This window comes from Macaca thibetana, chromosome 14 (genome assembly GCF_024542745.1).
Source record: "Macaca thibetana thibetana isolate TM-01 chromosome 14, ASM2454274v1, whole genome shotgun sequence".
Lineage (NCBI taxonomy): Eukaryota > Metazoa > Chordata > Mammalia > Primates > Cercopithecidae > Macaca > Macaca thibetana.
In genome coordinates this window covers 66,540,492-66,557,242 of record NC_065591.1, presented here as the reverse complement: position 1 = coordinate 66,557,242, position 16,751 = coordinate 66,540,492, and the positions used below count along the sequence as shown (strand labels likewise).

Genomic DNA, 16,751 nt, shown 5'->3' with positions numbered 1-16,751 from the left:
CAGCCTGAGTGACAGAGCGAGACTTTGTCTCAAAAGAAAAGAAAAAGAAAAAAAAAAGACCGAACTAGAACCATATCTGTCAACATATGTAAATTTCAAAAGCTGCATGTATCGACACAGGTAAATCTCAAAAACAGTGTTGAGTGAAAAGGCAGGTTGCAGAATGATACCTACAATATTATTGCATTTAATGTAAAGTTTTACTATCTGTATCTAGCATTATATATAGTTGATAGATACACACACACATGTGTAATATAAGTATAAAAAACGTATGGGAGCTGGGTGCAGTGGCTCACACCTGTAATCCTAGCACTTTGGGAAAAGTGATTATTGTAAAAAGGCACTGCATTTTCCTGATTACTTATGAGGCTGAATATCTTTTCCTGTATTTGCTGGCCTTTCAAGTTCCTCTTCTGTATACTAACATATTTATCTATTGTCTATTTTTCTACTGGGTTTCTCTTTTTTCTGGCTGAGGCGGGTGGATCACTTGAGCCTAGGAGTTTGAGACCAGCCTGGAAATCATGGCAAAACCCCATCTCAGCTAAAAATACAAAAAAGAATAGCCAGTCTTGGTGGCGTGTGCCTGCAGTCCTAGCAACTCAAGAGGCTGAGGTGGAAGGATCACCCAAGCTGGGGAAGTCAAGGCTGGAGTGAGCCCAGATTGTGTCACTGCACTCCAGTCTGGGCAATGGAAGTGAGACCCTGTCTCAAAAACAAACAAACAAGCAAACAAACAAAAACTACCAACTATGGGAATGATAGTCTGCAATTCAGGATAGCTGTTATGGGATTAGTGAGGGGATATATGGACGGGGTGGTAATGGTGGTGGTTCACCCTATATAATATTTTCTTTAAGGAAATTTAAAGCAAAGACAGAAAAATATTCAGCTGTATTAAATACATACATCTGGATAGTGGTGATATGGGTCTTCAGAGTGTCATTCAGTATACTTTTCTGTACATTTGAAATGTTTCATAGTGGAAAAAAAGCAGGAAAACGCTTACAGCACTCAAGTGGCTGCTCTTGTGCTAAGGATGTCCCTTATTCCTTTAGGTCTTTGTTCCTTCTGACAGTGGCCCTGAAGCTTCAGCGAGGCTTTTAGGCAGGGAACTAATCTTGTCGACTTTTTTTTTTTTTTTTTTTTTTTTTTTTTTTCCTGAAATGCTTTCCTACAGGCTAAGGAAAATGACTTCAAGCATTTTCATTCTGTGATTTATATCAATGCCTCAGAAAACCTGCTGCCTCTAGGTAAGCTTTTTCTTTCTTGAAAGCTCTCTTCCTCCTCTTAGCCAGCACAGCCATTCACATGTCTGAGGATTTGTCTATCTATCCATCCATGATTGGCCGCACATCTCTTTTTTGGGGTACAATAGGCTGGGTCCTGGAGAGCATAAAGACCTCGATTCCAGTCCTGCTCTGGCGCTACCTACTTAGAACATTTTTCTGTGATCTACTACTTTTCTATCTGTCAATGGGGGTAATTCCCTTCTTTTTTTCCTCCCATTGCAGGATACCTCGCAGGCTCATATGAGATGGGTGTATAAAAATGTTTCTAAGCCTGTAAAGTGCTCCTGTGGGAGCATAAAGCCTTCTGTTATTCAGCAAATCCACAGCGACCCCTGCTGGGTATTAGGACTATGTGAATATTTGGCTTTTAGAAATGAGTGCATCCAGTCCTGCTCTGGTGAGCTCGTGGTTTGGTGAGAGAGATGGACTCAGATACAGATAGTTAGAGCAGAATGAGGGGAGAGCAGTGAAAGAGAGAATCAGGAAATATTATGCAAGCATATATGTGGGACTTCAAGCCAGGCCAGAGTGTCAGGAGGAACTTCTGAGAAGAGGAGCACCTAAGCTGAGACCAAAAAAATGAATAGGAGTGATTCAGGAACTAGAAGGTAAGAAGGCATTTCTGGCTGCTGGAGCAGATGTGGAATGGCAGCACCTGATCAGGAAGACTGAAGAGGTTTTGTATGTTTGCCAGGGAAGCATGTGAGGGACAAATGAAACTAGAGAGATTGGCAGTGACTGGATTATCAAGGACCAGGAGTGAATTGGACTTAGTGCTACAGGCGAAAGAGAGCCTTGGAAGGGTTTTAAATAGAGAAGCTCAGTGGCAGTTGTGAGGAGAGTGGATTATAAGATAAGAAGAAGATGGAGGCCAGGAAACCTGGGAGATTATTTCAGGTTTTTAGGGGAGTGGAGATGAGACCTGAGCCAGGATTATGACAAGAAGCATGCAGAGGATTGAGAAAGAGAGAGACAGAGAGAGAGAGAGAGAGAGAGAGAGAGAGAGAGAGAGAGAGAGAGAGATTAAGATTGGTTTAGAAGGAGTAGAAACCACAGGACTTGGTAACTGATAGACTGATAGGGATGTAAGGAGAGGGAGGAATCAAGGGGGCATTTCACTGAGACAGGGCACAGCACACTAGAGAAAAGGCAGGTCAGAGGGAAATAGGATAAGTTCAGTTTTGTTGCATTGAGTTTGAAGATTGTTTTCAAAGAAGCATATGATGAGGTCCTGCCCTTTAGGAGACAGGGTGTTCTGTCAGGAGCTTGGGCTTGAAATACAAAGGCCAATAGGTATATGAAAAGATGTTCAACCTCACTAATAATTACAATGGATCAAGATACTGTTTTCTGCCTGTCAAATATTGGCAGAAGTGAAAAGGGCTGATGACAGCCAGCATTGGTAGGGAAATGGATATTCTTGCATTGAACTGTGGAAGTATAGTCATTGATGTAACATCTTGGAGGTAATTTGGTAATGTTTCTTAAAATTTAAAATAGTCATTGCCTTTAATCTAGTAGCTTTACTTCCAGGAAATTATTCTATAGAAACACACTCGTACAAGGCTGCTCATTGGAAACATCCAGAAATACTCACAAAGCAGCCTTTATTAGGTTCTACTGAACATTCTGACTTACAAGACTACCATAGGCTATATTTAACATCAGGTTCACTTAGAAGGCTCTAAGTAATTCCACACAGAATGCCAGTACTGCCAGCATCAGGAGTTTCTCTTCAGTGGAGTTCCCAAAGCCATCCATGAGGCATTCTTTGTGCCCCTTCTCCCGACCCCCAGTGTCAGCTCAGGTACAAGACAGTGAAACTGTCATTGGGTGGATGCAAAAGCCACCCTGGCTTAGAAATCTCATTCGCCACAGGAGCCAATATACATTGAAACACTTATAGGCATAGCTCCTAGAGTTTCTGCAAAGGATATGTCCAATTATAGGAATCACTACACATAGGGAAGCCCAAAATTATGGTGCCCCTTTCAGGCGTCTATCATTCATTTACAGTTTCTCCTAGCCCAGATGTAATTTACCAACCTAGGGTGATTTTTACCACAAGTGATACTGCCTGGAAATGCAGTTACTATACCATTGGTTTCAGGTTACCAGAGGAACAGGGCTAGAAAAAGTTCAGTTCTCATTCAGAGAGAGAAACTTTTATTCATATAGTTCGTTACCTTTTATTCATATAGCCTAAAGGCCATCAATAGGGAAATGGATTAGTAAACTAGCATATATCTATACAGTAGAACATCAAGAGACAGTAGGCATATCTATATGTTTTGACATGAAATAATCTTTAAGTTATATTGTTAAGGGAAAAAGCAAGTCAGTACAATGTGTACAGAATGACTCTATTTTTGTTAAAAGAGGTATGTGTGTGTATTTTGATATATACATGAGAAAAAGTTGAGTGCTATATATGTAACTTTTAATACTTGTCTCTGGATGTTGGGATTAAACAGAACTTTTTATTTTTCTATGGTGTTTGACTGTTTTTCTTAGTTATGTTTTAATTTTTGTAATCAGGATTAATAAAGATAATTTTTTAAATGTGCTTTGCTGTTGAGCAGACTTAGATTCAATCCTTGGCTCTTTCACTTACCAGCAATTTCATTCTGGCAAATCACTTAGTTTGGCTGAGGCTTAGTCAGCCATAGAATGGAAGTAGTAATCCCTATTTTTCTGCGTTGTTGGAGATTTAGAGGCCATGTATGAAGAGTACCTTATACAGTGCCTGGCCTAACCCAGTAGGAACACAGTAAATGGTAATTATTAATATCTTTCTCTTAAGTCCTTTACAAACTGCAGACTGTCTTTCTCCTCCCCATGTAGAGGCATTTCACACGTTTCCAGGCCTAAAGGAACTGGATCTCGCATTTAATGGCATCAAAACTATCTACGTGAAATATGGAGACTTCAAGTTATTGGAAGTAAGTTGGAGGTAGGAAGTTTTTGGTGCCCACCAAGTTCCCCTGTAAGGAATGAGTATAGAGCTTTACTGATTATAACTTTTGGGAAGGGGCTTGCTGGGCCTGTACAGCCAGGCCCTTGCTTCATTGCTGGCCTCAGGGAGGGTGGGGGTGGGGGTTGTAAGGGCAGTGATAGTGATGGAGGTGGTGGTGACGGTAGAAGTGGCAGCAAATAGTTGATACCAAAGACTTAACCATGGTGCATGGTCCTGGAAAATAAATGCCAAAGGTCATGTCCAAGGGAGTCTGTGCGGAAAAGTTTTAAAACAGAATATTATAGGAGGGAGAGTTTTGAGGGGAGATCTGGATCTAGTGGGGGTTGAGGAGCCATGGAGCTTAAGAGCTAGGTGCAGCAGATTGGATTGGCTCAACTGGAGATATTATAGACTCATTCCAGAGTCTCATTGTGGTCTAAGTGAGCTGAATCAGTCTCAGTGGCTGGGATAGAGCAGGCTATAGACTTAGTCCATAACCTCGGAGATGAGTATGAATAGGGATTCAATGGCATCAGCAGCAGAGTCTTGAACATTTGTACATTCACAGCTATTCTTCAAACCCCAAATTAGAAAATACAGAAAATTTTGTTTGCATTCTTGGTTTTCTCCTAAATTTTCCCATAGCCATGCATTTTCTGCACATGTCCTCATAGTTCAAGTTGACTACTTCTTCAGCTTTCATGAAGACTTGTGGGTCACTTTTTACAAAGGAACAAAGCTTTGTCACTACCTGAGAGTCACTGCATATGTGGACAGTAAAGAACAACAGAGTTGGAGCCACGTGTGGGGCTGGGCATCTGGCCATGCTCACTCACTGAGTAATAGACTCTTCTCCACATGCTGGAGTAGAAGTGTTTCAGAGTCAAATCTCAGCAAAATGTCTGCACATCATGAACCTTGAGGTCGACCCCAAAGAGCTGTTAACTTAAATGATTTCATCAGCAAACATCAAGGGTCAGCCATTCTTCACAAAAGCCTCACTTAACCTGTTGTTGTCAGTGAGGGGAACCTTCTACAAGAGTGAGTTTTTCAGAGTTGATGGCCTTCATATGCCAAAGCTTTAAAAGGTTTTAAGCTCTTGGAATAGCCATCTTCCTAAATTGGATTATATGTCTTTGCATTTTTAAAGCATATTCTGCTGACTGTAGTGGAACCTTCTCTCCATGGTCTCAAGTCATATTGAAGATAACAGTAATTTACTATGATTTGGGACAAAAGTAGTCCTCACACTTGTCCAGGAAGCAAAGCTCTTGAAAGTCGAATAAAATAGAAAGTTTACAACAACCGGTGCATTTTTTTTCTGTGTTAATGAATATTTAATAGTAGATTTTGGAATAGACAGAAGGAAACAGGTTTCAGATGGTCTAGAGATACAGGGAGCCATGTCCCTTTTGGCCTGGGAGCTTCTTAAGAATTTCCATTTATTTGTTCTTCTACTTTTTCAAAGAGTAGTCATTGAGCTCCTGTGTTGTGCATTGTACCATGCATCTTGTCTTCTTCCCCTACCATTTCAAACCTGTTTCAAGTGCCAGTGGGTTGAAGGGAGGAGGCATGACTATAGGCTCTGACCCCACAACTGACTAGCTTGGATCTAGTGATTGATCGTGAGTGACTTTTTTGGAGGCCTTACTTTATAGTGTGATTGCATCTGATGAAGATGATTTATCCACAGACCTACCCTTACAAAAGGGTGTTTACATAAGAGAGCAGACCAAAGTTAAGATGCAGAATATAAATGAAAACAGGAAATCTCTTGCCCAGCCATCTGTTTTCATCTGTCTGTGATTTGCAAGGGCTCCCTAAGAAGAAGGATAAACCTGTCAAATATCCTGAATTTGCAGCTCACAGTAATGAATATTTTGATGTGTAATAAAACTTGATGTGACTCAGCAGATGTAGTAGCCAGGTTAGGAGTCTTCTGTTCTTGTTTGCCAAAAAGGCTGCCCCAGGAGGAAAAGCCCAGAGTAGAATAATTCTTCAGGAGTCAATTTAGAAAAACTTAACTTGCCATGGTTTGATTCTCAGATTACAGATCTGAAGAAGGTTCAGCTGGAGCCCCGCCCTGGTAGTCAGAAGACCTTCTTTTGTCTTGGTTTTGCCAGTACTTTGCCATGCCTACCTGGCCAAACATTGTACCCTCTCTGGGACTAACATTTCCCCTCTGTAAATTCTGGGTCAGCTCTGAAATTCTGTGGCCTGTGATTCTAAGGCTATTCATTTCTTTGAATTGCACTTAATTCTATAGAAAGCAAATTTGGATCCTACATTAAATAGTCAAAGCAGCTAGAATGAGGTCAGCAAACTTTTTCTGTACAGCAGGCCAGACAGTGAATATTTTAGGCTATATCAAATATATATGACCATATATATTTAGACAATAATATATGGTCATAACTAATCATAACTAGTCAGCTCTGCTGTTGTATAATGGAAAACAGCCATAGATAATATGTACACAAATGAGAAATGAGGATGGCTGTGTTCCAATAAAACTTTATTTATTTTAATTAATTAATTAATTTTTTGAGACAGTCTCACTCTGTCACCCAGGCTGGAGTAAGTGGCACAATCTTGGCTTACTGCAACCTCTGCCTCCTGGGTTCAAGCGATTCTCATGCCTCAGCCTCCTGAGTAGCTAGAACTAAAGGGGGGAACCACCACACCCAGCTAATTTTTGTATTTTTGGTAGAGACGGGTTTCACCTTGTTGACTAGGCTAGTCTCAAACTCCTGGCCTCAAGTGATCTGCCCACTTCAGCCTCCCAAAGAGCTGGGATTACAGGCATGAGCCACCATGCCCAGCCTAAAACTTCATGATGCTGACATCTGAACTTCACATAACTTACACATGAAACACACTCTTATTCTTTATTTGATTTTTTCAACCATTTAAAAATGTAAAAATTGGCTGGGCAGGGTGGCTCACACCTGTAATCCCAGCACTTTGGGAGGCCAGGGCAGGAGGATCGCTTGAGCCCAGGGGTTCAAGACCAGCCTGGGAACAAAATGAGACCATGTCTCTACAAAAATTAAAAAAAAAAAAATAGCATGGTTGTGCATGCCTGTGGACCCACAGGAAGCTGAGGCAGGAGGATCACTTGAGCCTAGCAGCTTGAGGCTTCAGTGAGCCATGTTCATACCACTGCCCTCTAGCCATGTTCACACCAGGGGTGACAGAATAAGATCCTGTCTCAAAAAGAAAAAAGCAAAAATTATTCTTAGCTCATGGGTTATACAAAATAGCAGTAGGCCAGGCCAGCTTCTGAGCTAGAACGCTAATGAAACAGCTCAGTATGGTTGGAATAGAGACTGAGACACAGTAGAGTGTAGTGATATGTGAACCTGGAGGGGTAGCAGAAAAGAGACTGGGGAGAACCTTGGAAACTTGCTGAGGAGTTTAAACCTTATGGAGAGTAGGGATTCATTGAAGGGTTTTAAGCTAAGTGGTAGGATCAGAACTGCATTTTAGAAAAACCATTCTGGCTTCTGTATAAAAAATAGATTGGCGGGAACAAGTATGAGAGATATTAAGGAGGCAGATAGAATCCGTAGGCTGACTGTTCACACATGAGTATGAGGGAGAGAATGTTCCCCACCTTTCCCTGTGCTTATCTTGGGCACCTTTCCAGGTCTTCCTCCTGTAGGCTTCTCTGCTCCAGCCAAGTGGGATCACCTCATTGTCTGAACCCTCAAACCTTGGAATTTGCTCATGGTGGCATGAACTCGGTGCTTCTGTAATACTTGGCTAGTCTTGTCAAGCCATTTCTTATACCATGGACTTCAGTCATAACCAAACTATTCATGGTTCTCAGAACAAGCAAGGTTGCCTCCTGCCTCTTGTCTTCCATACATGCCACTTGCTGCCCTGAATGTATCTTTGCCCTTAACAATTTGGTGAATACCTGTTGGTCTCTGAGGACAGCTCAGATGTTACCTACCCTGTGAAGCCTGTCCTGATCCCCTGGTAGACCTGACCATTTCCTTCCTTTGTGCCCTGATTCGTCTGTCTTCAGACATCTATCCCAGTAGCATTGCTACGTAATGAACATATACATGTATTTAGTTGAGTAGGCTGGGAGCTCCTAAAGGGCAGGGATGGGTGCAAAGTAAGCCTTATGCATAGGGTTGAGGAATGAAAGGATGATGATGATGATGATGACAGCCAACATTAAGCATTTACTGTATACTAGACTCCAGGATAAAGGCTTTATTTACATAGGAACCACTTATTTCTACTTTACAGATAAGGAAACCCAGATTAAGTAATTTGCCTAATATCACATGGTTAGTCAGGACTTACGCCCAGGTCTGCAGAACTATCAATTAATTATTACAGCAGAGTCGGACCAAACCCAGTCCTTCTCTGATGGTAACCTGTAGTGTGTATATGTCTGACTATGTAATACTGATGTGGCTGACCAAAGACTTACTCCTGTACCAATTGAATTAGGTGCTGAAACCAACCCCATTCAATAGACTTCAATGTATGTTGAGGAGGTGGGCACACGGAAGCACATAAGAAATAGGGGTGCATGAAAGGGAGCCAACTTGTATATATAGAGTCTACAGAGGCTTAGGAGAAGGAGAACAAATATTGGACAGATGTCATTTATCCCGATTTTCTTTGTCTCTGCAGAGAAACACAGTTTTCTGATTGACTCCTTGGCCCCTTGACCCCAGTCAACTATCTAATGAATCCAGAAGGCCAGTTAGAAGGTGGTTGACAATAGGGTGAAAATTTGGGTTTATTGTCCTCATAAGCCAGTTTATTTCTTTTTATTTCTTTTTTCTTCTTTCTTTCTTTTTTTTTTTTTTGAGACAGAGTCTTGCTTTGTCACCCAGGCTGGAGTACATGGCGTGATCTCAGCTGACTGCAACCTCTGCCTCCCAGGTTCAAGCAATTCTCCTGCCTCAGCCTCCCGAGTAGCTGGCACTACAGGCACGTGCCACCACACCCAGCTAATTTTTTGTATTTTTAGTAGAGTCGGGATTTCACCATGTTATCCAGGATGGTCTTAATCTCCTGACCTCATGATATGCCCACCTCTGCCTCCCAAAGTGCTGGGATTACAGGCGTGAGCCACTGAAGCCAGTTTATTTCAGCTCATTTTTTATGTGCAACTACTTTGCTCCAGGTCTTATGCTAACTTACAAGGATAGTGTTACAGTGGCATGGCACTTGACCCCACAGTCCTCCAAGTACCAGTTTATGATCTAGTCCACCACTGTGTGCCAAGCACTATGCTAGGCATATCCATATGCCAGATACCTGGCAGACTTGGATAAGTACCCCGAGTACCCTGAGAGCAGTTTAGATAAAGCAGTCAAAGTTAGGGGAGGTAGAGATTCCATCTGTCTGGGGAATTGAGAAGGTTTTACAAGGAGGCAACTTTTGAGCTATCTTTTGGGGGCTTGGATTAGGATACATGGAAGAGGGGCATTCCCATTTAAGCAAACAGTACAAGCAAAGATCTATAGGTGGATGAGGCAAAGAGCGGGGAGGAGTCTGTTTGCCCAGCACTACAGGATAAACAAAGATTTGTAGTGGCAAGTAAGGCTAGAAAACCGGTTGGGTACTGACTCTAGTAGACCTTTAATGTTAAAGGTGCAGGAGGGTTTTTTCCTGTGGGCAATGGGGCACTCTAGAAAGTAGTTCCCACATCATATATATGAGCATCATTGTCACACAGAGTGCTTATCTTCCCCATCTTTCATCTTTGCATGGCAGTTCTTGGACCTTTCCTTCAACAGCCTGACTGCGGAGGCCATCTGTGATTTGGGGATTCTGCCACACCTCCGTGTCCTGCTCCTCACAGGCAATGGCCTCACCTCCCTGCCGCCCAATTTGGCCGTCGCAGAGCAGTAAGTTCTATCTCCCGGAGTCCATTCTGTGTTTTTGTGTATAAGTATCCAAGGAAATAACCCATAGCAGCTTGGAAGTGCCATAAAGACAGGCTGTAAGTGCTCAAAGCAGGGATAATGTCACCTACTGAAGCTCCCAGAAAGGCCGCAGACACGTGCCCCCAATTTCCTGTGTGCTGTTAGGAGAGATCAAGATGTTTGGCAAGCCACTTTCCCTGCCTCTGACTGGTCATCTGTAAATTGTCTTGCCAGACAATTCTCCTTCACGAGCCTTCTGTGTCAGCTCAATAAGTCTGTTCCCTGGTCTCTAGATAAGCTTTGTACATTCCCACTCTGCACCTTTGCTGAGACCATTCCCTCTGGCTGGTCCTTCCTCTCTTGATAGTAATAAAAACACGTATGTCGTACTTACAATGAGCCAGACACTGTACTCAGCATTATATATGTTAACTCATTAAATCTTCATAACAGCTCTGTGAGGTAGGTCTCCTATTATTATCCACATTTTTTAGATGAGGAAATAAGTACAGACATTTAAGTAACTTGCCCAAAGTTGCGAAGCTAGTCGGTAACAGACCCAGGATTTGAACCAAGTCTGTCGGACTCCAGAGACCATACTCATGACCATTATATTATATTCTTATGTAGATTCTGTACATTTTCTAAGGCCCAGCTCAGACCTTCCTCCTTTCCCTACCAGGAGCCTTCTCTGACTGCTTTAGCCCATGCCTCTTAATCCCTTCTCTAGGGATCAGTTTAATTTAGTGTTTCCAGTTAATTTAATACTTAGCATATTCTATTGTGAGTTATGCCTAAATATATATGTGTATATATGTAGTAAGTTACTTAGATTTTATATAGTGATGATTGTGGTTGGTTAGTTACTCAAGGGGGTTGAGATAATAGTAGTGATCATTTATTAGGGGTTTCATTAGTTAGGGGTTATTTTGTTTGCAGGTAATAGAAGTCCAATTCAAAGTAGCTGCAACAAAAAGGGGAATTTATTGGTTCATGTATGTGAAAAATCAGGTGAATCTGCTGGATGCTTTGGCTGTATATAGGTGCACAGGATGTTGTCAGGTCTCTGTGTGCATCTCTATTTCTTGAGCATGTGTACAGCTTCTGTTAGTCTGTTACTTGTTCTGTCATACACATGAAGACATCTTTGTTTTCCTTAGTGTTGGCTTCATTCTTTTTTTTTCTTTCAGTTTTATAACTTTATTTGATATAGTTGACAATCAGTGATTAGTTCTTGTCCACATCGACTGTCTGTAGTTTTTGAAAGTGGTAACAGGTACATAGGTAACCAAAGTATAGAGCTCATTTGGTGAATCTTCATCCTCATTATGTTTTCTGGACAACCGCACATGGGTTCAGCATGGGACATTCCTTATTCCTTTGGCCCAGACAGCCTTGTTGAGCCTGGTATCAATGCGCACATCTAGAGTTCCCATCTCCTTCATGGCAAATTTCTGAATCTCTTTGAGTGCTCAAGGGGCACGTTTCTTGAAGCCCACTCCATGGATGCACTTGTGAATGTTGATGGTGTATTCTCGGGTCACCACCTCATGGATGGCAGAATGGCCCTTTTTCTTCTTGTCACCCTTCTTCACGGGAGCCATTCTGCCGGGTCCTGGCTTCATTCTTAGATAAGCTTTCTCTATGAGCCTGTCAGGCTGTAGACAGAAATACAAAACCCACTTAAGGTATTAAAAATAGAAGGGATTCATTGGTTTATCGATTGGTTTATTGATTTATTAATTCTTGGCAGGGAGAGATAATTGGTATTTTGTTATGGAAAGTTTTTTAACACATATAAAATTAGAGTCAATCATAAAATTGACTCCAGGTACCTATCACCCACAATTATCACCTGACAATTATCAAATTATGGCCAATCTTGTTTCATCTATGTCCCCATCACGCCCCCTCCTGGAATATTCTTAAGAAAAATCTCAGATATATACAGCCATAAATGTTTCATATTATTTCATCTATAAATATTCCAGTATGTAGCTCTAAAAGGTAAGCACTCTTAAAAATCATACCCAGAGAACCATTATTCCACCTAAAATATCACCAGTGATAAAGAGAGGGAATTGGTTACATGGCTGTTAGAAGGGATGGAAGAGCTAAGTGGAGAAGAGGGGTATGGGAAGAACAAAAAGGAAGAAGCGTTGATAACCAGAGATCAGAAGCTGCATCACTGCTCAACTGAAGTCAACAAGTCTATATCCACTGCTGGGCTTTCAGGGAAGGTGTCACTGTAATTGTAGACCTGCTGAAGATGTGATGCCTCAACCAAGGCTGGAATCTCTGCCAATGCAGTTACCGTGGTTAGTACTGCCATTGCTGCTGCACTATCACTGCTGCTGCAGACAGAAATGCTATCAGAAGCCAAACAAGACAGTTGCTTCTCCCCAGCTCTGGCCTTCCAGTCTCTCATGAATTCCTTCTATTGGCGGTATCCAGCTAGTTGGAAAGGCAGTCTGGGAAGTGTAGTTAAGGAAGTGGCTCCAGCCCCCTGCAATACACAGAAGAACACAGAAGGAAGGGGTGAAGGCTGAGAGCAAACAGGCAGATAACTGGCACCATTCAACCCTTGGAACCCCAATATCTACTCTCCTGCTTCCCTCCATATTTAATTTCCATACAACAATAGCAACTGCACCATGCTTTTACCTAACATGAAGGAACTCTTCCTCTTACACTGAAGATACTTTCACCATCTCCTCAAGAAGGATGAGACACAGTTCCATCAGTTACTGTAGCCATCGCTGGATGATATTATTTTCTCTTCTAAAGAAATTTATGGATATTTTATATCCTAAAAACTAAGTTGTAAAGTCAATCACCACTAGCAGTTTAAGTGTGCATGCGAGTGCACACACACACACTAAGGAAGGAAGAAAATGCACATGAAAATATGCATAGTTGCTACAGTGATCATTTCTTAACTTGTCAGGAGGCCATAGTGAATATTCGTAAATCCTTTTTTCCATCACCTATTTAATGTTCCTTTGTCCTCGTCCAGCACTTTGGCTGGTTGGGGTTCTTTAACTGATGTGGTCTTCTGAACCTTTACTTCTGAAGGGTCTGAGTCTTTAAAGGTCCTGCTTTTACTGGGTTGCTGTAGTTTTCATTAAAAGACTAAAAGACATGGAACTTCTTAGAGGAGCACTAGATAATACTGTAGTCCCAAAGATACTTTTTTTTTTTTTTTTTAACCTCAAGGTATAACAGCAATTATATTTATTTTTATAAACAGTATCAGTCACCTAGTCAGTAGAATGAACCCCTCTTTGTCTGACTATAGGTTCAGTGAAATGAGAAATGCAAGTGGCCAGTAGCAATCTTGACTTCCAGTTCAGTGGAACCATGATTGTGTCTCCTGGTAAAAGTACCTCCTTAGGAACTAAGACTTGTAAATCAGAAATACCAAAAATTATAGAATGAGAAGCAAAAAATCTGCAAGTGGACTGTTAGATATATTGTAAGAGGAGCTACTTTCATTTCCATTAATTCCTAGGCCCTTAGGTTATGGTTATGAGAAAAACAGTATCAGTTTTGGTTTCTGTGATACCCTATGCTGTTAAGTTAGGGTCCCAACTTTAACTATATCTATTTGGTATAGTAGATAAATCATCAAAGACTATTTCACTAGAGGATTCTGAGAAGATGATAGAGTAGGAAGCACCAAGAATGTGTCTCCTCATCTAGACAACAGTTTCATTGGCAGAATCAGTCTGATGTAACAATTTTGAAACCGTGGACACAAATAATCTTCACACTCTATTAAAAGTTTACGTCGGCCAGGCGCGGTGGCTCACGCCTGTAATCCCAGCACTTTGGGAGGCTGAGGCGGGCGGATCACGAGGTCAGGAGATCGAGACCATCCTGGCGAACGCAGTGAAACCCCATCTCTACTAAAAATACAAAAAAACTAGCCAGGTGTGGTGGCGGGCGCCTGTAGTCCCAGCTTCTAGGGAGGCTGAGGCAGGAGAATGGCGTGAACCTGGGAGGTGGTGGAGCTTGCAGTGAGCGGAGATCACGCCACTGCACTCCAACCTGGGCAACAGAGCGAGACTCTGTCTCAAAAAAAATAAATAAATAAATAAATAAAAGTTTACGTCTTCCAGGGGAAGATTTAGATGACAAACTGCAGCTAATTTCAGTCAATTACAGCTCTTAACCCGGTAGCAGCTACCCATCCCCTAACTCCCAATCTCATGGTTCAAGTTTTAAACCTGAAAATTAGAATAATAAATATATTTGTTGGGTAACTCACATGCAACTTGCAGAAGCCAGGGTGAGCAAAAAGATCCCTGTCCTCCAAATTTTAGAGATTTGTGCTGTGATCACTGATTGCTACTTCTAATCATTGAGGCACAGACAGAGAGGCACACAACCATTGTTGCACACACACCCATCCACAACTGTCGTAAGCCCTTTCTGCTCCAGCTGAAGAGACTTCCAGGGAATTTAAAGGATTTCTTTTCTTAATCCCCATTCCTTTCCCCCTCTTTTGGGAGCCAGACATTAAAGTCTGGGACATTTAAAAGCAGCTGCATATACAGAGGAAATGAGAATGTCACCACATATACCCAGAGAAATGCACAGGCTTAGAAAAGACCTGAGAAGACCTTACATTTACACCTCAGCCTAATCCTTGACACAGAGACAGCCTACAGTAATCAAATACAAAACAAAACAAAACAAAAAACAAGCAAACCCTGGTAAAGGGGAGAATCTGATTTCTAGAGTTACCATATTAATAGATTCAAATATTCAGCTTTCAACAAAAAAATCACAAGGCATACAAAGAAACAGAAAAATATGGCCCAGCCAAAGGAAAAAATTAAGCAACAGAAACTATCCCTGAGAAAGGGAGGACTTACTAAAGACTTTAAAACAGCTGTCTTAAAGGTTTTCAAAGAACTAATGGAAGATATGAATAAAGTCAAGAAAATGATATATTAACAAAATGGAAATATCAACAAATAGATAGACAATGAAAAAAGAAACCAAAAAGAAATTTTAAACCTGAAAATTAGAATAAGAAATGAAAAATTCACTGGAGAGATTCAAAGGCAGATTCGAGCAGTCAGAAGAGAGAATCAGCAAACTTGAAGATAGAACAATTAAATTTATCAAGTCAGAGAAACAAAAGAAAAAAAAAGATTGACTTGAACAAAGCCTAAGGGACCTGTGGGATTGGGATACCTTCAAGCAGACCAACCTATGTATTATGAAAGTCCCAGAAGGAGAAGAGAGAAAGCACGAAGAGATTATTTGAAGAAAAAGCAGCCTAAAACTTCCGAAGTTTGATGAACGACATGAATATAAACATACATGAGGCTCAGTGAACTCCAAGATAGGATGAACTCAAAGAGACCTCCACTGAGTCATATTATAATCAGACTGTTAAAAGACAGAGAGGATCTTGAAAGCAGTGAGAGAGAAGCAATTCATCACATACAAGGAATCTTCAATAAGATTATCAGCAGACTTCTTGTCAGAAACTTTTAAGGCCAGAAGGCAGTGGGCTGATATATTAAATATTTAAAGTGCTAAAAGAAAAAAAAAAACTCAATCAGGAATCCTACATCCAGCAGAAGTGTTCTTCCAACGTATGGAAGAAATTAAGACATTCCCAGATAAATAAAAGGTAAAAAAAATTAATTACCACCAGTCCCGCCCTGCATAAATACTAGAGGGATTTTTGCAGGTTAAAATGAAAGGATGCTAGACAGTAACTCAAAGCTGTAAGAAGAAATAAAGCTCTCGTTAAAGGTAAATACATGGGCAATTACAAAAGCTAGTATTATTGTAACAACAGTTTCTAATTCCACTTGTCGAACATTGTGGGCAGGGAAGGCAAATCTATATCCAAAAATACATTTATAATCTAGTAAACAAAACTTGCTGCTGCTTTTTAAAGTCAACTTGGTACTAGATGGCTGTATAATCCCTCTAGAAATGGTGCCATATTAGAGGCTCAGCAGTGGCTTCTGCCATTGGCAGGTTGAGTACTCAGCAAGTGTTATAACCACATTTGCTTTGGTGAAAGGAAGTGTGTAGCCTTCATCCCCGCCACCAAGGGAAAGAGGGTAACGGACATTCATGGAATGGGTTACCTTATCTTCCTGAGAGTCTCCCCCACAGGGGATAGTCTTGGGGAAAAAGTCATATGAGACACAAATAATCTTCATACTCTGTCCATTCTGAGAGGTTAAGTCACATAGTTTTTCTCTATACTTTCAGCCACTTTCCCATATTTTTTCCAAGCTTTGACTATTCAGCTAAACCATCAGCCACTGCCCATGAATCAGTATAGATCTGTACTTCTGGCTATCTCTCTGACCAAGCAAATGGCTGATCAGATACATTGTTCTAAGTTCTGCCTACTTAGAAGATTTCTCTTCCCCTGTCTTTTTGGTCACTCCTATATGGGCCTATAATATTGTAATAGTTGACTTTGAGAAGGTATCAGCATATCATGCTAAGTCATTTGTAAACCCAACTGGAGGTTTTTCTTCCTATATTAGATGGCCGCATGACCTTAGTTAAGGGTTGATGGAGAGGTAGCAATACAGCAGGAGAATGCACCATAGGAAT

The 16,751-nt window shown here is 41.2% G+C and overlaps 2 protein-coding genes and 1 pseudogene across 5 annotated transcripts in view; 1 reads left to right on the top strand and 2 right to left on the bottom strand.

Annotated features, from left to right (window-relative positions):
- Positions 1 to 16,751, bottom strand: part of RPS3 (ribosomal protein S3) — a 735,956-nt gene that overhangs the window by 487,037 nt on the left and 232,168 nt on the right. The gene's annotated exons all lie outside the window — the stretch shown is intronic.
- The window catches only part of XRRA1 (X-ray radiation resistance associated 1), a 110,101-nt gene that overhangs the window by 20,215 nt on the left and 73,135 nt on the right, over positions 1 to 16,751 (top strand). For all 3 annotated transcript variants that reach the window (XM_050756128.1, XM_050756127.1, XM_050756126.1), the window contains exons 6-8: positions 1,184 to 1,256; positions 4,140 to 4,237; positions 10,000 to 10,133. In XM_050756128.1, the coding sequence (XP_050612085.1) occupies positions 1,184 to 1,256; positions 4,140 to 4,237; positions 10,000 to 10,133 (305 nt within the window). The remainder of the gene's footprint in view (positions 1 to 1,183; positions 1,257 to 4,139; positions 4,238 to 9,999; positions 10,134 to 16,751) is intronic.
- Positions 11,120 to 11,755, bottom strand: LOC126935271 (60S ribosomal protein L31-like; annotated as a pseudogene).